At 47.8% G+C, this 23,014-nt stretch overlaps 1 protein-coding gene across 10 annotated transcripts in view; it reads left to right on the forward strand.

The window, feature by feature from the left end:
* Large1 (LARGE xylosyl- and glucuronyltransferase 1) overlaps nt 1-23,014 on the forward strand; it is a 487,150-nt gene that overhangs the window by 373,225 nt on the left and 90,911 nt on the right. For all 10 annotated transcript variants that reach the window (XM_048802422.1, XM_048802409.1, XM_048802417.1 and 7 more), the window contains one exon: nt 5,617-5,721. In XM_048802422.1, the coding sequence (XP_048658379.1) occupies nt 5,617-5,721 (105 nt within the window). The remainder of the gene's footprint in view (nt 1-5,616; nt 5,722-23,014) is intronic.

A 23,014-nucleotide genomic window follows, 5' to 3' on the forward strand; every position in this document is an offset into this window, starting at 1 on the left:
AGATTTGAGGTGAGACCTGGAAGATAGCAGCCAGGCCCTGGGAGAAGCTCTCTGGAGAATCGGTCCAGAAGGACAGAGGCTGGGCCTGTCTTCATCACTACTGTGTCCCTGGTGGTTGGCACAGAGAAGGGACTCAGCATGTCCTGCTGGATGAGGGCAGAATCCTGCAGCCTTTTCTAGAATCATCCAGTGTTTGGAAGCTTCTCCCCAGAAAGGCAGCTCCTGTGTGTTCTGGTGACCTCTCCGGGCTCTGTCTGGCCTGCTCATAGTAAGCAAAATCTAATCTTCTTTTCATCTTCACTCACTCAGCCTCTCGGAGGGACACGGAATCTAATTCCTCTCAGAGGGATTAGGTCTCATTCACCAACATCAGCAAGGGGGGATGTTTTTTTCTCCATGGGAAATCAAGGCTGGCTGAGGTCTAAGGTGGGGTGGGGTTGCTTCCTTACCAATGGAAATCCAGGCTCCATCCCGGGGACATGCTTTATAAACCAGGGTACATGCACCTGGTTGAGAGTCCCACTGCAGCCTGTGACACAGTAACCATCAGCCTTTCACACATGAGGGAAATAGAGAACTCCAGCTGGCTCAGAAATACCTGTGCCGTGCATGACCGCTGGACTTTGAACCAGGCAAGAATTAGTGCTAATATTCAAAGAAAGAAACAGCTGCCACATTTGAGAAGCAGAGAAGAAAGGAAGCCTGAGCTCAAAGTCAGAGTCAGAGTCCTCGTAGTTCCATGGACCCCGGGTCCCTAAACCCCTCCCTGCCCTCATCAGCTGCATCTATGGAAGAGAAGTTTCCAGAGTCATGACTAAAACCTTCGCAACTCCTCTAGGTGTCTGTTACCCCAGAGTGCATTGAGCTGCAGCTGAATTGCCAAAGTAGGAGCTGTGAGACAGGCGAGTTCAGAAATGGTCCCTTTCAATCTATTCAGGGTTGTTTAAATGCCCTTTTGTGTGCATCTTCTCAGGAGATGTTTTATTATTCTGCACCGACTAGCCAGGGCACCTGGGGCTGTGTAGCAGTTCTTTCAGGATGTCTAGTAAATGGCAATATGATACTCTATGTTTTTCTTATTATAGACATCCCGCACTCAGACACGCACTGAATGGTGTGTTTAAAGGCTTTTCTAGTTGAAAATAGCTTATTAGAATAAATATGAGGTTGGGAGGGCATTGGTGGGTTTCTGTGAGACTCAGGACAGCTCCTGGTTTTAATATTTTATATTCGCTTGGTGGTATGAGCACAGTTGTTTTGATCGGCAGCAGCGACTGGCAGCTTTCTCTATACCCAGGAACTTTCCTGGAGGTGGATCAAAGGAGACAGCTCTTAAGGTGTCCTACAGATGAGGCAGGAGCTGCCTATCTGGGGTAGAACTGGAGAGGGCAGCTGACCTGCCATCACTTCCCTTCCACTGAGATAGAGTCCACTAGTTACTGATGGACTGGGCGGTGGGTTGGGCAAAAGATTCACCTTTCCTTCCTTCATTCCTGGACTCCAGGAGCATTTAAGCATTTTTTGGTGCGGGCGGGCAGGGGCACTGGAGATTGAACTCGGGGGCACTTTACCACTGAGCCACATCCCCAAACCTGTTTTTTATTTTATTTAGAGACAGAGTCTCACTGAGTTGCTTAGAGCCTCATTTTTGCTGAGGCTGGCTTTGAACTCATGATCCTCCTGCCTTAGCCCCCTGAGCCGCTGGGATTACAGGCACATTTAAGCATTTTAATCAAGGAAGCAAACCATCCAGTGTATACTTTCAAAATATTTCTGTGACTCAGTAAGGAGAATGGAATGGTGAAGAGCTACCCAGAGGGGAAGGTGACTGGGGACATCCGCTAAGGGACCCCAGAAAGGGAGAGGAAAAGGGCATGGCTGAGCAGGGGAGGGGATGAATTCCAGAAATACTCATAGGTAAAATCCGAGGATCTGGTTGTAGGTGGGTGTCAAGAATGAGGAGAGGGAGGTGTCAAGATGGATTCAAAGGGCTTTGGGCTCCACAGGGAAGTCAGACCTCGGTGCGCCATTCAGCAGGCCAGGCAGGGCTCAGAGAGCTGAAGAGGACATGATTCTGGATTTGGTCCTGTTTAGGTCGAATTGAAAATCACTGTGAAATGGCCAAAAGGAAACAGTGAGCCCACAGAAGCCTGTAAGAACAAGAGGGTAGGAAACGAAGCCTGGGCTGGGGGTGCAGATTGGCGATTACCTTCCAGTTGGTGCTGTCTGAATGAAGCCACTGGAGCAGATTCTGCCATCCATGGATGAAATGTAGAGCAAGAAGGAAGGGAACCAAGCTCTGGAGTCCGTGTTCACCGGGAGGAAGGGGACGTAGAGAGAGGAGCCCCATGAAGGAGGCCAGCAGGAATGTTCCCAGGGACATTGGCATCACAGAAGCTAAAGACTCAGAAAGGCAGAGTGGAGTATGGACAGGGGACAGCAGGGCAGGGAAGGGGACAGTGAGGCTGAAGTTTGCATAGTCCAGTTTACATGGCTAACCTTAGCTCCTGAATAGGAAAACGTAGACAGTGTGAACAGTGACAATCCAAAAAGGAAAAGAAGGTCTTGAGTTGAGCATCTACCATGAGCTGGGCGCTCTGCATGTATTATCCTATTTGATCTGCATATTCATTTCGGAGGTGAGGAGAGGTTTGATTCATAGTCTTTTGTAAAGAAACTCAGAGTTAGAATGGTTGTCTCCTAGTCACAGACCTGGGGCTACAGCCTGTCCTGCCTGAGTTTAAAACCCCCGTCCTGGTTCTGCCTTCTCCCACCCAGTGAACCAGCTCCGCCTGACCTTCCCACACCAATTGCTCCAGGTGAGAGCAGCATCCTCTGCCTCCTGAACAGCAGGAGCCCTGCCTTGGGCCAAAACCTGCAGAAGGAAGGAGAGAGGGGAGTTCCCGGCCTGCAGCCATCCGTCTGCCGGCTGGTGACACGGACACCAGGGCCCCGCAGAATACTGGGCTTGTTCTCCTGTCTGGCTGTTAGTGGTGATGTATGAATAAGCAGCGGAGACGGCTTCATTTTCATAAGTTAACTTGTGCCGAGAGTAAGGGAGACAGGTTTGAAAAAGCGAAGAACACAGCTTCATTTTCACAAATTAACTTGTGCCTGGAGAAAAAACAATAGCAACTAATTCTGGCCACATGTACCCTTATCAACTCCACTTTACAAATGAATGAAGAAACAGGCACAGACAGGTTAAGTAGCATACCCAGAGACACGCAGCTAGTAAGCGGAGGAGCCAGGATTCAAACCTGGTAGTCTGAACATGACATTCATTTTCTTCACTATTTTGTTGTACTCAAGAAGTATAGCACTGGAGATCACCCCCCTCCTGAATATTGCTGATTTATAGGCTGGATTTAGATACCACTTGAGTTTATCTTGTGCCAGTGACGCACAGGTGAATCTGACCTTTGAGGAAGGCGGACAGAGCTTCCAGACCTCTCCATCAATTATTCCCAAACTTTGATGCTCATCTAAATTACCTATGGGCTTGGGTTTTTAGTGCCAATTACTAGTCTCAGGATCAGAATTCATGTTCAAAAGTGTTGGGGTCTATAGGAATTAATATAGGGCGCTAACCCCATGCTCACATATACAGATACCGCCCAACTTAGAGGAGCAAGAGCTCCTTCCTGTTTGGCAGGAATGAAGTGTGGCTGATGGAGGATTTGAGGAAGAAGATTGAGACCCCATCAATGTGGGGGGTGCAATAATATGGAATTTGGATTCTGATATCTGAAGATATCCTTAGCTGGGATTCAGTTGGCCACCCTTAATTCAGTGAAAGCTCATTACCTTTCATCAGTTCTTCATGTAGACACATTTTATCATGCCAGAAGAACATGTGATACCAACCGGGGCCCCTAAAACCATTGTGATACCAACCTGGGCTCCTTAGCCATCGAGAGTCGTCTCTCCCAAGCACCCCTTTGTGATCCACAGTTACTAAGTGAAGTCTGCAGCTGGTCATATCAGACACTGCCCCTGAGCTAAGGACGCCAGGCTTCCCTTCTAGGTCTGTCTAACCGTTTTGCACACACATCCCAAACCTAGTTAGTTCATGTGGAATTGATTGGTGCTTGCCCTCCCTGAATTGGGGATGCATTTTTCTGAGGGATTCTACAAGTTTTGGATATGATCAGGCACAATGACAAAGTGGGCGGTAGTATTTTTCCCATGCCTCTAGTTTATGTATTTGTGCTAAGGTGATGATTTAGATAGGAGCCCAATAAATTGATCAAATAAATTACACCAAACCCACACACCATCATCTCAGGGAGCTGTCATCCTACCAAGGAGGCCCTATGTCACCCAGCATCGTATTCCACAAGGACCCCTGTGTTTTCTGAACATATGGCAGGCTTTCCTTGGGTCAGAGAGTTCTTTGTTATTTCTCGGATTGGCCAGCATCCTAAGAAATTGCCCTTCGGAAGACCTCAGCCAGTTGTGGAAGACAATGATGATTCAATGTGCAACTTTTAACAAGTTCCTTAAACTCTTTATGTTTCAGTTTCCCTTTCTATAAAATATCAATGTGTGATGCCTGCCTCAAACTTTTGTTCCAGACATAAGCAATAATGCACTCAGTCAAGAAGACCTGCAGTCAGGTAATGTGTAATTATATCCAAGCTCCTGCAGGAATTGTGAAATCCACTCTCCCAGTCGGTCACATGATGCTGATGACAATTCTTAAAGAATGCCATCTGCAAGTGGCAGGCCAGACTCATCTAAAGGAGGCCTATGTGGAAGGCCCAGCAACTCGCTCCCACCCATACCCCAGGCATCAGCATCCTAAGAGATGCACTGCAAGCCCCACCCACCTGAGAAGCTGAGGTGCCACAGAGACAAAACCAATGTCACAGCCCAGCTCTGGGCACCCAGGTGCAATCATCCCTCTAGACTACACTCCTATATGGATGTGATGCTTGTTGACAGGTGACATGGATTTATTTATTTGTGTTTTGTTTGTTTGTTTATTTTTGATGGTGCTGGGGATCACTCCCAGGGCCTGTGCATGCTGAGCAGGAACTCTGCTAGGCAGCCACAATAAATCTATTTTGGAGGAAGCAACGAGTTTGAGCACAAAACCATCGTAAGCAGCTGATCACAAGGTGCCTCTTTTCCTTGGTCTCATCTCTCCAACCAAGGATCATTCCCTCCTCTCTGATAGGAGAAAACCACCTTGGTCCATGCTTAGAAAACAGATCAATTAATGCACAGTGGGAAATATTGGACTTGGAATGATTGAAGAGTAGATGTGTTCCATGATTTCTGGAATGAACACGCGCTTCCTTATGTGAGTGAATGAATAGCTGTGGATTCGGGCTAGGTCACAGATAACCTGGGTAACCTTGCACAGAGTCCTGGACTGCTCTGGGCTGCAGTCTCTCCTCCATGAAATGGGGATAATAAATCAGGTGCCTGGTGGCAAGGATGACATGTGTTAACTCAGACTGACCAGGTAGGTCAGGACGTGGCACTTAGGAGACCGCCCCGTGAACGGAAGCTATGGTAATGATGACCTGCCACCATTGATCCCTGCAATCAGTCCTCACTGGTCCTGATGCTGTGGTCCACCTAAGCCTTTGTATTCTCTATCTACAGGTCAGCAGGTCCTGGGCTTGGTAGAGAACCAGAGTGACTGGTACCTTGGAAACCTGTGGAAAAATCACCGCCCGTGGCCAGCCCTTGGGAGGGGCTACAACACAGGTGAGTCTCCAGGGTGGTGTGGGCAGGGGTTCCAGAGGGTGACACAAGGGCCCCATGCTCCTTCCTCAGGGAGAGGACATGGCCAGCAGCATGGAGGAGGCCACCTGGTTGCCTGAGATCAGGAGTGGGCAGAACTGAGGTGCGTGACCTTCCAGATCTTTCTCAGTGCTGTAGCTACAGGGGCCATGGCAGTGTGGCACTCTTACCAGAAAGCCCCTCCACTGACCCTCAGCCCTGGATCCTACTGGATTCTGTATCAGTTTGATGGTAGGTTCCTTGGCTGTTAATGTAGACTAGCAACCATTCTGCAGTAACATGTGGCCCCAGTGTTTCAGTTTCTTAACTCGATACATTTGTTTTTCTTGAGCACATTATATGTGCACTCAAGGTCCATGAGGATCTGTGCTGTAGGTATTCAGGATTTGTCTCATTGCTTGTGTTCACCTATGGGATGAGGAAGGTCATGTTATCTCTTAAATTTTCTTAATATTGCATTGGCTAAAGCATGTCATGTGGCCATTCCATCCTGTAAAGGGGAGGGCAGGTACCACCTACCGTGCACCTGGCCAGAGAAAAGGCAGACCTTTGGAAATCAGTACTTCTGAGCACACAATATGTTATCTAACGTCAGATCCTTTATTCCACCTGCTACCACCCCAAACTTGCTTCTCCCGTTTCCCTTTCGGTTCATTCATTCCACTGTTCCATTTCCAAATCATTCGCTCTTTCCTCTGTGCTTTATCTATCTGACTGCTTGCTAGGGTCCTAGGCCCCAGGCTGGCGTTAGACACAGTGTGTGACCTCATGGAGTGAGTGAGCAATGGAAATCCACCAACCTGCCCCACCAGGTTCAGTGCCTGCCAGTGTCTGGCTGTGGAGTGCCTCTGGGTCCTCTGCCTCTCCCTCCCATTTCCCTGCCGTGGCTTCCTGTCCGTCAAGCATGCCCATCTTTTTCATAATTAGAACTTGGAGCTCAGGGAGCAATGGGATAAGTCAGGCCAAGATAGGAGGGACTCAATATCCGAGTCCAGCAAGTATGCGGGTTAGGGACAGGTGTCTGGGGACAGGCACAGGGCACTTGAAGATGCTACGCAAAGCCTATTCTGGAAGCTAAAGCCAATCTGTAGTGAGAAAAGCCAGAATGTCAACTCTGAACTCTGATGTGCGACTCCAGAAAAGTTGAATAAAAAACATGGGGGAAAAGGAAGCGAGACAGAGATCGAGTTGACAGTCCAGTAATATAGTCAGAATGGGTCAGAGCTAGAGGAGGACAAGGAGAGGCCAGGAGATGTCCTGAGCAGTCAGATGCGCACCCAGGGAGCCCTGTGTGGAGGCCGGGCAGCATTCCTCCTGGCATGATCACCTCAGTGTCACTTTTTGGGCATACGGAGGTCACCTTGGAAGAATTGTAACCACCCACCCTTGTCGGGAGGCTGCCCTGCTGTGTTGGGCATTAACCCTTTAGTTGCTGTATAGCTGGGAACTTTGAGGGTCCCTGAGAGGGACCTGGATGGGGAAGGGGACTGAAAAGAATCAGCGGTGGTAGGGAAGTGCGTCAGCTTTTCAGTAGCAGGGAAGCCTGTGCCTCTAGGGCCTCTACCACCTGAGTGAGAGCCAGGCTCTCTGCCAGGTGCTGCATGGGTGATAATCTCATTTGATCCTCACCCTCACCCGTGAGGCAGGCTCTCTGCTTATCTCTGTTTTATCCTAGAGGAAACCGAAGCTTCGAGTTTAAGGAGCCTGGTGTTCACTACTGACCTTCCTAGCTTGAACTTTAAGGGCTTCAGCATCAAACACTTTCTGAAAATGGAGAATCCCAGACTCTGCCCTTGAAGAGCCTGGTTGGGTCTGTTGGAGGAGCCCAGGATCCTGCCCTGCAGGCGGCCTGGAGGCTGTTTCTGGAGCAGAGTGACCAAGGGCCTGCTCTGACAGGATAGGACACAGTTTGCCCTCCCAGCAAGCTCAGCCAGCAGCTGTCTTTCTGTGTGTTTAAGGCTAGACTCTTGAGAAGCTAACTGGGGAATAATGAGAGGGCTTCGCGTGCTCTCCACTGGGAAGGAAATAGGCACCCAAGCTTGTTTGGGTGGGAGAAGGGACATCTCGGATAAACCCTGGTGTGTCCGTTTAGCTTCTGGGCCTCAAAACACATAATAATAGGAAATGGCCCAGGGAGGTTCACTGTAGGGCCTCGGGGAGGCAGGATGGGGTCTTGGTTGTCTGTTGAAAACAAAAGCCTGTGGTCATCTATCTGGGCTTTTAGGGGAAAGAAAAATGTAGCGCCCTGGAGAATTTATTATGAGAAACATGGCGTCTCCTTTATTTGCTGCAGAGTGTGGAGATGGGAGGCACCTGAGCCACCCCCAGCTCTTACTTGACATGCCCAGGCGGTGAGTCGCTGCCCTCCTTGCTAGGACTAAAAGGGCAAAGCAGATGGAGGAAAGCCCTGCTAGGAGCCATGTGTCCATTTAAATCATACCAGTGACACCAAGTGATCCTTGTAAAAGGATTTATGCAACACTGAGATGCACTGGCTCTCCTGATGGAGATTTGTTATTTTAAGACCAAGAATTGTGGCACACATAAGCAGATGAGTCATCCAGACATTTAGGTTCTCATGGAAATTGAGGACTCTGCCAGAGGGAACCTGCCACCCTGAATCCCAGCCAGCTCAGCCATGCAAACAGGGTCTCTCCAGCAAAGGCACTGTGGTGCTTTCAGCATGATGTTAGGGGGCGTTAGAACACCTGGGTTAGGACCATGTCAGGGTCACTTAGTCCCTGCATGAGCAAGGTCACTTGCTCCATCTGTTTGAACCTTTTTCCTTCATTGTAAAGCAGGATGATAACACTGAGCGTATGAAGATCGCCAAGTTAGGAAGTCAATCATCGAAGGAGCCTAACCTTGTGTTTGGCAGGTAATAAGTATTAGTCTTTGTTCCGTTACGTTTTCTACCACTTATTCAGTCAGGGCATGAGATCCACCCTCTCTGAAAATGATGGGATGGCTACGTAGCTAAGTGCACTTTGCTAAGGTCTCCCAAGCCCTCAGGTCAAAAGCAGCCAGTAAGTTTTTCTGTTTTGCTCAAAAATAAAGCAGCCACTTTTGACATTTCTCTCTCATCTCTTCACTCTCTGGAAAAGGTTAGCTTTTCATATTATTTTAAGAAGAAAATGCCTATTTTAGTTCATTGATCAGCTTCCTGACCATTTTATGTAGCAAATTTCCAGAGAATGCTTGAGCCGTTTCAATTGGATGATCTGCCTTCAAGACCTGACTTGGTCACTTTTAGACTCTCTGCCTTTTGGAGAGCTTCCCCAAGCTCAGCAAGCTCGGACCTCCTCATCTGTTAGCCAGCTGAGAATCCTGCCTGGGAGCAGGCCCTGTGGCTCCATGGTGGCAGAGCAGCCGCAAGTGCCAGTAATGAGAGCACTTCAGGAACTTGTAGTTTTTATTTCTCTTCCTGACCCTATCCTGAGTAACCGTTTGCAAATATTCAGATTCAGCCAGGCATCGCTATGCATGATCTTCCTTAAACCCTAGAATTATCTGGTAAAATAGCATTTCTCCTGAAATGATCCAACTGGGTTCCCACTTCCTCTATTTTTGTTTTTCCCTGTCTCAAAGGACCCCAAAAGTTTAGGGAGATGCACTCTTCCTCTCCCCTTTCATCTTAAGGAAGATGTTTTTCACTTATTTCTATATGAAGGAGGCTACTAAGCCATAGCAGCTGTGGATGACCAGGCAGATCCCAGCACCAGCTCTTGCCCATAACGGTTCAGGTGGACTTAAGGGCACCCCTCACATCCTTGCACAGAGAAGGTCCGTCCCCACTGTGCCCATGTGTCAGTCACCTCCTAGGAGCAAGAAGCTGTCATTCACAGAGCATGCAGCTGTCAGCAGGACTTTAAAAAAAAAACAAACAGGATTTTAACAGTCTTATTAAGATTCAACTCATTTCAGTTCATAAGCTGACGGGTGAATATCTTAAAAAGCGAACATCAGCAAAGGAGAGGAGGGCTGAAGGGAGCGGGGAAGGCAGGGCGAGATGAGGGAGGCAGGTGGGGGAACAAGGTGGCAAGTTCACAGCTAAGCCGGTTGGCACAGGATCCCAGCGGTAACTGGAGGAGCAGGTGTGTCCTCCCAAGATGAAGGGCATCATGTTAGCCAGAGGGCTTTCAGACACAACTTAAGAATAAAATATATCACATTCCTTTCTGTCCCCAAATTAGGCCAGAGACAGGGAGATGGAGAACTGGCTCTCTAGAGAGGGAGGGAAATTTTCTCTAGAAATCCTTATCTGTACAGCAACAAAATTGGGACATTCAAGGACTGACTCACCTCTGGGACTGAAGCAGACTCTGGGCCGTGAGGAAGTGGAACGCGATTGGTGATAAAGTCAGACACTATGGTGCATTCTGTGACAGGGGTTCAAAAAAAGAAAGCAGTTGACAATTTGAACTGGAACTGAGAACCACATGGCTGGAGTGGGGTACGCAAAAGTCAGGGGTAGGTAACCTGACACCTCTTGGCCTGTGGCATTGGCCTCTGGGATCCTGAGCACACCCCTTCATTTCTTTGAGCTTTAATTGTCTCTTTGGTCAAGTCCTTAATGATTGAAAATATTGCACTTGGATGATCTCTGTAATAATTGCACCCAGACAAATGAGACTTAAATGTAGTTCATTCATTCATTCTGTACTTACTATTAAATAACTATTATTCTGGCAAAGTTGAGGTAGAAAGATTCTTTCTTTCCTTTTTTTTTTTAATGAGTGTTTGACCACCTGTAGATACCTATGATTTCGCTCTTTGAAAGTGAAACTGGACCTGATTGATGTGCACCAGCTATGACCCAACTGTATCCAAGCCACATTTGACTTGGATAATTCAGCCCACTGTCCTGAGTCACTGAGAACACCTGTGCACCTGGGATGTCCAGCCCTCACCCAGGGAGGGTGGATCTGTCTCCCGGGGTGGGGCTGGGCCTGTGATTCCAGAGCTTCCTTGTCCAGGCTCTTTCTGAATCCCTTTACTACTGCTTAGCACCTCAAGCTCCAGCTGAACTCAAGTCCAACTAAAAAGCTGCATGAACGACTGCTCAGCAGACGCTTTCTGTTCTGTGCTTCCGCAGTAGATTCACTGAGCCTAAAGTACAGATGTTATATTTATCGCTGGTGAGCTTTACCTGATTTGGGTCAATCTTTACATCATTTCATTAGGCTTGATTTTTGTTCTCATCCACAAATTTGTGAAAATGCCTTGTGTTCATTCAGCCTCGCCCCTGTCTTACAACATCTTTTGAATGCCTCTTGTACCATCCTAAAATCAAATTCAAATGTATTATACAACCTCCAAATATAATTTTTTTTTTACAAAATCAATATAGTGGCCTGGCTATAATACAATGAAGTAATAAAGGGAAATTAATTTATTATAAAATACTATTTACTTCAACTGGGAATGAGTTTGGTGACTCTGGCTTGGCTGAGTCAGATGACACGAAGCATGGTCAGCTGCTGCTGTGCCTGTGTTCAGGATAGAACCATCTTCCTTGTAATGGGGACAAATGCAAAATGGCATTGATGTGGTACTGGCCATCAGATTCCAGGAGTGGCTTTGCCATCTGTGAGCAGTTCTTCCAACATTGTGAACAAGCTGGACACGGTGGCACAGGCAACTTGGGAGGCTGTTTTAGTAAGCTTTTTCTCTACGACTAAAACAACTCACCCAGAACAACTATAGAAGAGGAAAGGTTTAATTAAGGGCTCACGATGTCATAGGTCTCCATTCACAGACAACAGGCTCCATTCCTCGGTACTTAAGGTGAGGCAGGACATCATGGTGGAAGAGTGTGGCAGAGGGAAGCAGCTCACAGATGATCAGGAAGCAGAGAAAGGGGTCTCCACTCACCAGATACAAACAAATACCCCATAGCCATGCCCCAGTGCCCGCCGCCTCCAGCCATACCCCACCACCCTCCAGTTACCACTCAATTGATCCCTATCAGGGGATTAACTCACTGATTGGGTTAAGACTCTCACAACCCCATCATTTCTCCTCTGAACCTTCTTGCATTGTCTCACATGAGAGCTTTTGGGGGACACCTCACACCCAAACCATAACAGAGGCCCTCGGAAACTTAGAAAGACCCTGTCTCAAAATAAAAAATAAAAAGGACTCTGAATGTGGCTGAGTAGTTAAGTGCCCTGGGTTCAATACCCAGTTAAAAAAATATACATAAATAAAAGCCAAAGTAGTGAACAACTGTTGGTGAGTTATGAGATAACAGCGAGTGCCAAGTTCTATCTTCCCATGTTTAATGTCTGTTAAGGTCATGCCAAAATAATAATAATAACACTTTTAAAGTTTTTTCCATAAGTCATAACAGCTTCAGGCTCAGTTATAACAATTATGTACAATTATAATGTTCACCGGGCTGACTCTGATGCAAAGCCAGATGTGTTCAAGGGCTTTCTCAGGGTCAGCACCAGGGATCCTGCTTACAGGAGGCGTTTAGCCAGCCGGAAGTTGCTTTGCGGTACTGCCACCGGCTGCTTCTCTCTACTTGATCCTTTTCAAGGTCTGTGACTGACCCAAAGCCTTGTCCTCTCCATGTCCTGAACCAAAACCTTCTTTGGCCTGCAGGTTCACACAGAACAAATTGATTCCTCCTTCTCCCTGGCAGTGCTTTAGATGTCTAAGTGAGAGAAGCCAGTGCTACACCCACCTCTCTCTCCTGGGGCCTTCCACCTCCTGGTTCCCTCAATGACTCCTGCACGTCACCTGGTCTCTGAGGCCCGGTTTCTCCTGTGTGAGATGGGGCTGGCTATAGGACCTGCCTCCCCAAGGACAGCCATGAGAAGCGCATGAGGTAATAAGTATGTTTAGGAGGAGTAAGTCACTTGCCTGCTGTTTCCTATGAAGTGGACACAGGGACTGCAGGAGTTCCGGCCTCATGCAGTATTGGTGACATTACTCCTGGGCCCCTGGGGTTCACATTTCTTTTTCCTTTTGAAAGACAGTATTGCTTGTGTTCCAGAGTTGGTCCAAGTCTGGGCTCCACCTGCTCTCAGGGTCATGTTCCTGGCCAGTGAACAACCTGTTCTTCCCGCGTCGTGTCAGGATCCTGAGAGCTCCCACCCCCCTGGGTTGCTTTCTTGAGAGCAGGTGACCGCCTCCTTAGTGTGCCTGGGACAGAGTCCAGGTCAGACATCAATACTAGCTCTTTCCCTTTATGCTTGAGGCCCACAAGAGGGGCAGGATCCCTGCAGCTCCTTGGCATCTCTTCCTAGTAGCCACCTCTGTCACTGAAGCCATCTGGGACTGAGTGCTCCTCCCAGGGCTGCCCTTCCCTATGTCCTCTGGTTTGTTGATCAGGTATTCGTCACGCATCTCATGTGTGCAATGTGCGGGCACCTCTCTGGGCCCTGGGGGTGCCTCGTGAATAAGACACATGGGAGCCCTGTGTGCAGAGGCTCCATGTTACCGTGGGGGAGGAACTGTCTTCCCCCTGTCTGGTGTTGTCCCCCCTAGTGTCCCCAACTTACTCAGCTCCAGCCACCCGCTTCCTTGCTGTTTCTGGAACACACCTTTTTAAATCTGCAAGCCTCTTCGCCTCCACGTCTTGCCTATCATTCCCCATTTGTCTGTCTTGTTCTTTTCCACGGCCTTGTCTCCGTCTGACCTACTATGATTTTGCTCATTTTTGCTCTTTCCTTCTGTCTCTTTCCATGCAGATGTAACCTCCTCAAGGGTAGTAATTTTTTCAACTAATTTCACTGCTCCATCTCCCTTACCTACAATCATGCCTGGCATACGTTAGGCAGTAAGTATTTATTGTTGAGGGAAACAAATAATTTTGGAAATACAGTGCCATATCAGTGCTCAAGGGAATCGTTGGGAAACGTTGCTACTCCAGGAACATTATTAATCTCTGGAGACATTTTTGCTGGTCACAACCAGGTAGATTGTCCCGGCATTTCACGGTGGGATCCAGGGAAACCGCTAAACACCCTATAGTGCATAAGAGAGTTTCCAAACACAAAGATTTGTCCTGCCTAAAATGTCAGTAGTACCTTGGACAAGAAAGTCAGGCATAAAATATGCTGAGGGGATTATGTTCATCTAGAAAGGGAAGATTAAGAGAAGGGTCTCTGAGAACGTGGCATCTGAACTAAAGATGTGAAGAAGAGGAAGGTGGCAGCCATGCTCAGAGCTGCAGTGAGAGCAGTCCACGCAGAGAACATCAGGCACAAAGGTCGCAGGTGGGGTGTCCTGCAAGCCTCCCCAAACTGCAGACAGTCCTTGCCATATGTGGGCCATTCCTGCTCCTGCAAACCCTGCCCCTGCACCTATGTCTAGTAGCACTTGAGTGCGAGTCCCCAAGCACTCAGGGTCAGAGTGCCATCTTTTTCTTGCCTTTGTGCCCTTTGGGTTCTTTGGCCCATCAGACACAATCTAGGACCAGACACATGGTCTTGTCATCCTGACTTCACCCCAAGGTGACAGTGGCAGAATGCAGCCTCCAAGGAAAGGATCCACCCAAGCTGGCCTGACCAACTCCAGGTCCACAGCCCACTCTCTCCCCTGCTTGCTCTCCCACTGAGCTGTTCTGGCCTGCTGACTGACCGTTCCCCAGGCCCATTCCACACCCCAGAACCAGAGCTCTCCACCTGGACTGCTCCTCCAGCAACTGCCCTCGGGCACCTCCCAGGACTCCCCCAGTCTCTGCTGAGGCTCATCTCACAGCAGATGTCCCTAACCATCAAGCCAAAGCAGCACTCGCCAGCTCACTTTCCTCCAGTGTCAGAAAGAACAAGTTTTTGATGGTCCGACTCTGCCTGTTGTGGTAGGCAGAATGCCCCCTCCACCCACACACAAAGTCCCTGACCTAAGCCCTGGAACCTGTGAAGATGTTGTCACATGGCCAAAGAGGCTTTGAAGCTGTAATTATAGGCCTTAAAATAGAAAGCTTATGCTGGATGATCCAGTGGGTTCAGTCTAATCACCCGAGTCCATAAAAGCAGAGGCCCTTCTGCACCTGGACCAGGAGAGAAGGGCAAGTCACAGGAACCAGACGAGGAGAAAGGCTCCACCTGCCCTTGCTGGTGTGAACATGGAGAGAGCACTGGGCAAGGGATCTAGATGGCCTCTGAGAGGCTCCCAACTGAGCTGGACAGGAGATGTGCACCTGTGGCTCTGAATTCTGCAATCAATATGAAGGAGCTTACAGGTGGATTCTCCCCTAGAGCCTCCAGTGAAGCACACAAGATGGCCATCACGGTGATTCTGACCTCATGGGCTCCAAGTAGATGACCTACCTAAGCCCCGAATATTCCAGACCCATATAGCTGTTAGATAATAAATGGATTCATTTTAAACTGCTCAAGGAATTTGTTGTGACAACAATAGGAATCTGAATCCTTATCTCTCCCCACAAGAGTGAAAGCCTGTGAGGACAAGGATCTTCTTCTACTCCTGTGTCCCTGTCTGGGACATGGAAATCTCTCAATGAATATCAGTTGAAAGAATAAAGGAATTCCAGTCACCCTCCCCCTGCCTTTCTCCCCAGAGGGGACAATCAGGCTGATGGTCAGGAAGACGGGAGGGCCTGAGAAGCTGGTGAGAGTCATTCCACATTCTCAGCATGCCCACATTAGGCAGGTGCTCAGCAGGCACGGGTGCCTGGCATTACCTTCTGTGCTAGGAACACAGATTTAAAAAATAAGATGTAGTATTTGTTTGAATCACCATTATCCCCACCCCTCAAAAATCCGGGTGGTTCACCTGGTTTTTCAAAAAGTACGAGGTGAAGAACAATTAAATGCAACATGGCCTGCACCTGCTGCGGGGGTGGGGTGGGAAAGGCTGTGGAGCCTGGAGGATCACAGGTAGAGAGGTGGGCGGACCCGCCCGCTCAGGTGGGGAGCTGAGCAAATACTTGACTTGGTGAGGGAAGAGCACGCAGTTTGCTTTTTTAGTACAACCAAAGATGCATGTTCTAGAGGATATGCCGGGCACAAAGGGAGCAGGGAAGAGTTCACTCATGAACCTCAGCCACTTATGATTCTTTGGAAGTCCTTAGGAAATCCTCTCCTTTTTTTTTTTTTTTTTTTTTTTTGGAGGGGAGCTGAATCCTCACCTGTAAGGAGGGAGTATTAGTACAGACTCGTGGGACTCCAGGAAGAATGATGTGAATAGAAAATGCCTGGTGCATTCATCACGGTGACAAAGTATCTTAGAAAATAGTCTTTAAGGTGAAAGATTTCTCTGGGCTCACAGTTTCAGAGACTTATTGATTCCAGGCCTGTGGTGAGGCAGAATGTCATGGCGGAAGGGGGCAGCAGAGCCAAGTGGCTCACCTCCTGATAGCCAGAAGCAGAGAGAGAGCTAGAGAGAGGGGGCCCGAGGCAAAATCAGCCCTTCAAAGACCTCCAATGACCTCCTTCTCTCAACGAGGCCCCACATCCCAAAGTTTGCACCACCTCCCACGGCACCGCTAACTGGGGACCAAGCCTTCAACACTTGAGCTTGGGGCACATTTGACATCCCAACTATATCACCTGGCAAGCAATAACACTCAATAAATGTCAGCCAAGACTCCCGACGCAGCTGTGTGGAGTGCAGGATCAGAAGCTCACGCGCCATTGGAGATGAGCAGGAGGCTCATCTGTGGCTGGGTCGGGCTTAGGCCTGAATGCTAAAGAGGCAGGACGGCCTTATCCAGCAGGCTGGGGGTTTGAAACAATAGTTTCCCGCCTGGCCCTAGAGAGAAGCCACCTGCACCCAACATCCTCTTCTCTTTTTATTGTCTGTATTTATGTCTTGTCCCAGAGCCAAGTTTTCATCTCTCCAGGCTGTGGCTGTAGCATGTGCAAATTGATTTAAAAGCACCCACCCGCAGCCCAGGGCACCCAGCCCACCCCGTCCCTGTAGCCCCGCTGGGTTCTCTGAGGGACCCCAGCAAGGCAGCCAAGCGAGAGCCCCCTCGTCAGACCTGACGGGGGCCTCTAATTAAACTGAGCACTGAGAGTTTTCCCAGCTGCATCCTGAAAATATGGCAAGAGATCCCCTTGCCCTCCCCCCTGAGCCAAAGCCACTGTTCCAGAAGAATCACTCCCCATTGCTTCCTCCCTTCCTGAGGCATGGGCCTCAGAGATCTGTGTTTAATTCCAGGCTTCCAGAATCTCACTTAAGTACAAGAGGTCTGCCCCCCACCCTCTCTCAGAGAGGCCCTTTCTCCTGAACTATTTTCCTTGTACAATCATCCTGTTTCCTTGGTGGGTCTGGCCATAAAGGCTCATGGTTTGTTTGTCTGTTGTTTTTTAATATGTATTTTTTAGTTGGACACTGATCTTTATTTTCATGTGGTGCTGAGGACCGAACCCCAGGCCTCATGCATAGTGGGTGAGCACTCTACCACTGAGCCCCAGCCCCAGGCCCAGGCTCATGTTTTTCCTCTCCTTTGCTAAGTAAATCACAGGCTGCTGAGTGCTGAATAGAAAGAAGGGGAAAAAAAAAAAAAGCAAAACTTCCCCAGCTGAGCCAGGCTCCACCTGCAGTTGCCCCAGGTGAGCTGGAATGGCTGCATCTGCAGGCCTGGAGTGCAGGGTGCTGGGCTTGTCACTTATTGCTTGTGCAGCGTGACCTTAAGGTAGTCAGGCCACTTCTTCAAGCCCCTTTGTCCTCTCCTGTGAATTGAGATTGATAATACTGGCTCAGACCATTTGGGCTCTATCCCTCAGCTGGATAGCTTATAAGCAGCAAAAATTTATTTGAAGCCAGAATTCTGGAGACGGGGAAGTCCAGGATCCAGGCAGATGCATTTTCTGGTGAGGGCCCGCTTTCTGGTTCATGGACAATACCCTTGTACCCATGTCCTCGCGTGGTGGGAAGGGATGAGCCAGCTCTCTGGGGCCCCTCTCACGGGAGCACTGTTCTTACTCATGAGTGTCTTGCCTCTATGACCTAGTCTCTCAAAGGCAAACACTACAAATCAAAGACTGTGTTTCTTTCTGGAAAGACAGTGGGCACTCACTGACCAGCCACCATGGCACTGACATATAGCAATGTATAAAGACACGTGCCCCTTATTCCCTGACAGGAAGTGCTATTAACAGTTTGCTGTTTATTCTTTGTGCTTTCTGCATGTGTAATTATCTTCTGCTCCTCTAAATCTGCATCTTCTTATGCATTGTTATATGCCTTGTTTACTTAAAAATGAAATATTGCATGTCTTTCTAAATTAGCGTATAAAGGTATTTTTTCTTTCTCTTTCAGAACTGCACAGTTTTCCCACTTCATGGGTACACCATAATTTATTCTTTTCATTTCCTACTGCATGGTATTTTAGTTGTTCCTAAGTTTTCTCCCAATTATAAACAATACCCATACGTAGACATCCTTATTATTTCTTTTTGTTTGCTTACTCAAGTATTAATATACAATAGATTCTAAGGAATGGCTCCGCTATATCGAATGTTATGGAGATTTTAAATTTTGATAGATCAAAAATGCCAAAAGTATCATATAGTCAAAAATAGGTCATATTTTGAAGTAAACCATTTTAAAATTAAAGTGCATGTGCACCCCTATTTGTTTCTGTGCTGGGCATGTAGCCTCTGTATTGCAAAAGAATTAGTATTTTGCAGAGCATCTACTTACTAGAGAGCTAGCTTCAGCTTTTTTAGTTGAAGCAGATGGTCTCTGGCTAAAAGGCCCAGGCTTTGAAGCCATAAATCATGGACCAGCAGCCTTGTGGAGCAGAGCCTTTATCTCACCATGGATTGCTCTACCTGGCTCTGTTTTTGAGCACTCACTGGGCTGAGTTGACCTAACCCAGCATAACACAAGGAGTGGCCTCCCATGCAAATTCTTTTGCTTTGCTGTGCTGGCCCTGGGAAGGTTGGGGCTTCTCTGTCACTTACTCAGGTCATTAGCTCCCAAGAGCTTACAGAAGCTATGACCCAGAGCCCTGTGTGGCTCAGTGTGCAGTGAAAGACTGGAAAGAAGCTCATGATCCTGAACCTCTCCTCCATCAAGGGTCATCCGGCCTTCATTTTGTGCATGATTTTCTTGAAGATATATTTAGGATGGGAAGAAACATCTAATTTCTTTGGGGCTTCTCAAGTTCACTGTAGTAATCTCCTTGATTTGACATGTGCTTTCATGTGCATTAGCTCACGTAATCCCCATTTTACAGAGTAGATGATGGAGGCTCAGTAAGGTTAATCAATTTCCCAAGCTAGCAGAGCCAGGAACCACAGAGTCCATTGCTTAAGCCTGCCTTCCAGGCTCCTGGGCCATGGGGCTTGGGAAAGTTTCTTAGTTCTGGGGATATGTCCAGCCCCCTCCCCAGTAAGCAAAGTTAGATGGCTGTGGACATTCCTACTAACATTATGACTTCCAGGACACTCAAAATGGCACTGGGCGTTCATGGCTATATATCAGAATCACCTGGAAAGATTTTTATAAAGTCCTGGCATCCAAGACTCACCTCACACCAAATCAGAACCTCTGGGCTGAGACCCCCAAATGCCAAGCTGGTGGTTCCTATCAATCCTCATGTCATTCCTGAGATTGTATTATTTCTACCTTCACTCCTTCTTTTGGGGGGGTGGATACCAGGGATTGAACTCAGGGAAACCCAACCACTGAGCCACATTCTCAGCCCTATTTTTGCATTTTATCTAGAGACAGGGTTTCACTGAGTTTCTTAGCACCTCAGTGACTGGCTTTGAACTCTCTATCCTCCTGCCTCAGCCTCCCAAGCCGTTAGGATTACAGGCGTGCACCACTGCACCTGGGTCTCCCTTCACCACTCTTTACCTGCACCCTGTTTTGTTAACTGTCACTGGACTCTTGGGCTCCTTAGCTGCTTGCATTTGGTTACATTCCTTCAGCAAAGATGAGTGGGGTATCAGCTGTGCATCGTGTCACACCCCACCACTAGGTTCTGGGGATACTTGGGTGGCAAAAAGAAGCCACACAGACTACTCTCAGGAAAGACCTACTGACATTTTACAAACCAGCATAGTGCACATGATGCAGAAAGCCTGTGGGCCCAGAGAAGAGGGGACTAGCAGGAGGCAGCACCAGGAACCTATCTCCATTCCTGCCGCTGCCTGGATCCCGGCCCATAATCTCTTACTTTCCCTTATGGCTGACAAAACTCAGCTTAAAACACCAGGGATCACAGACGGGGAGACCAGCCTCCTACTCTTTCAGTCTCGTTGTGAGCTGCTCCCTGTCATCCACCATTATGCTTAAACAGCCCTCCTTGTCCCCCTGAGCCCTCAATTGCTGCATCTCGTTTTAGAACATATTTGACATTTCACCGCAGCAGGTCCAATGGATTTGAATCGGAATGGCGCCGAGGCTTCTGAATTGGTTAGCAGAGCCCCGTGGGACTGCTCCCAGTGAAGGGGAATCTCGGCTAAGGTAATTATCCAAGAGAAATAGCCCATCTCTCAGCCTGATCGCTGTTGCACCAGGCAGGCTTTGCTTACCAGGCCCGCATGCATTAAACACAGACGTCACGGCCAGCCCAGGGAAGCAGGTTCGTCTGTAGCCAGGCTCAGTGACAAAGGCAAAAGACATAGAGAACCTGGCCTTGTCTTCCAGACGCCCAGCATCAAGTGGGAGTGGCCAGGCAATAAAAGTGAAGACACATTTATTATGTTTTATTAATCTTTTCTAAGTCTATTTAATATCTTCCTAATGAATATTTAACTGTTTACAGCTGAATCCGACATGTGCCAAATCTGGCTGTTTCCTGTTTTTTAAGTCCTGAAGCTAAGAATGGTTTTTACACTTTTAGATAGTTGAGAAAAAAAAATTTTTTAAAGCAAATCTATTTTGTGGCACATGAAAGTTACATGAAATTCAAATTTCAGTGTCCATTAATAAAGCCCCGTGGGCTCACTGTCACTCCATTTATTTTCATTTGTCTGTGGCTACCTGAGGGTTGCAATGTCAGAAGTTGAGAAGTTGCTACTACAGAGACCTGATGGTTTCCAAAGTTAAAAATATATACTTTCTGGCCCTTTAAGAAAGAACTTGTCCACCATGGTTTACAGCAGGCAGAAACAGTGGGTCTAGAGAAGGCTACCGCAGACTGGGGTTAGAATCCTGTCTGCACCACTCTTCTTTCCACAGCTGATGAATGGGAATAAGAACCCAGTGCTGGTAGGCTGCTCTGAGGAACAACAGAGCTGTTGGAAATGTAACATAAAACCCAATGGCCTAGAACTGGGATTGACACTCAGCAAACCTTAGTTACCTTCGCCCACCTGAATTATACACACACAGTCTCCTGTCCAGGAGCCCTCATCATGCTCACAGCTGCAGAGATGGCACTGAAGCTGAGGAGAGAGGGAATGGAGATATTATGTTTATCTAATTAGAGTTCGCTCTCTCATACTCCACACTTTGCAGGAGGTCGGGGTCAGCCCTGGCGTGTGAAAGGGGTTTCATAAACTTAATAAATTTAATATCATTGAATTATAGATGTGTTCTCACATTCTCAAATAATTGGTAAGGTTCCCAAATATCTGGCCTGCAGAGTCAATCAAAATGAGACCCCAGGTTCTGCTCCTCTGTGCTTCTTCACATCACCTCAAGCTTACCAATTTCTGTCCCCATGTCACCTAAAGATTCAAGTATTCAGAAAAATATTGCCTAGGATTGATGTCAAGACTGAATGAAACTTAATGCGTGCCAGAGACATCTGCAACCCCAAAGAGGGGAAAGGCATAAAAACTGAGTGACAGCTTGAACATCCGAGTCAGAACACTGATATTTTGGAATGCAGACTTCTTTGGGAGCTGTCTTGACGATTTGAGAGCAGGGATCCTGGCATGGTCTGGAGGTGGAGAGAAAGAGAAGAAAAATTCCAAGATGTAAATCTGGTCTAGCAGCAAGCGTCAGCATTTAAGGGGTAGCTTTATGGAATGGGCACATAGGAAAGGGAACACGTGAACTGTTCAAAAGAGGGAGGGGAGTGGACAGAGGATAAGCCAGCCATGTGGAGCGGCTGGACAAGTGTGCGGTGGGGAAGAGCTGTGGTCATGAAGCCAGCCTGGGTGAGCTTGACAGTGAATGAGGAGCCACCAGTCACTTGCTTTAGGCCTGGAGACCTGTTGCAAATGAATCACCAGGTCCCTCCTAATGCACCCCACACCTCTTTCTCTTGAGCACATACTTCTTCAGCCTGGTTTCCAAGCTTGTTTCTGGTTTCACAATTCTTTGGATTTATTTTATAGTGATTGGTTGATGAGGCAGAGGAAATACCTAAGTGTAATGGCAGTTCATCCCCGTTGTGAAGATTAATCTTTGTAAGTGGGGGGCCAACATGATTCCTTACACTGATTGCTGACACTGATTTTTAATGGTCTTTGATATAATAGGTGAACATAACCACAGATTAGAAAACAGGGACCATGCATCTTTGCAGGGGATGAGGGATAGATTCTCATACATTAAGAGCACAGTACTGTGTAATGGTCCCAGCAGCTTCCAGAGCTTTAATTCACTCTGCACCAAGTCCAATGCTGGGGCTTTCCATGCTGTCCTCGCATCATCCCCACCACGTCCTTGGCCAGGAGGACTGCACACTGTATTCATTAGCTCACTCTTAGTAGCAAAGCCAAGATTGGAAAATTGATCTTTCTGTCACTCCAGCCTGTTGTGCCTTATGTATATGATCTGCTGATATCTTCACTCCCTACCTGTGAAGGCAGCAAGGGCGGAAGGATAGAGAAAGGAATGGCTTTAGGTTGCTGTTGCTCCCAGGATTCTATGATGGACAGTAACAGGGACAGAACTCTCTGAGGAGGTGGCATTTTGGTCTAGACCTGAAGAGTGACCTCAAGCCAGCTGTGCACAGACCCAGAAGGTAAGAACACAGCAGGCCAGATGTGGCACTAGCTTGTTCTGGAATTGGCAGGGGAAGGAAACAATCCAGATGAGACCAGGAGCTTTTACGAATCTGTGGTTATGTTTGCCTATTATATCAAAGACCATTAAAAGACCAAGGGCTTTCTGGGCCATGATAGGATGATACAGAGTCTGAATCTTGTTCTGTGACACAGTGGTAAGGATAGCACCTGGCTGAGATATCAACACTCTTTCGTACTTGATCAACTAGTAATAATAGATACTGTGAAATTTTATTTATGAGACCTTATTCAGCAGTGACTTCACGAGGCCTTTCCTTGCATATCGACACTAACAGTCCTTGCCCCTCCCCAACATTCCTGGTCATCTCTCCAAGTGTTCATATGATTGTAGACTC

Source organism: Marmota marmota, unplaced genomic scaffold, assembly GCF_001458135.2.
Source record: "Marmota marmota marmota unplaced genomic scaffold, marMar, whole genome shotgun sequence".
NCBI lineage: Eukaryota > Metazoa > Chordata > Mammalia > Rodentia > Sciuridae > Marmota > Marmota marmota.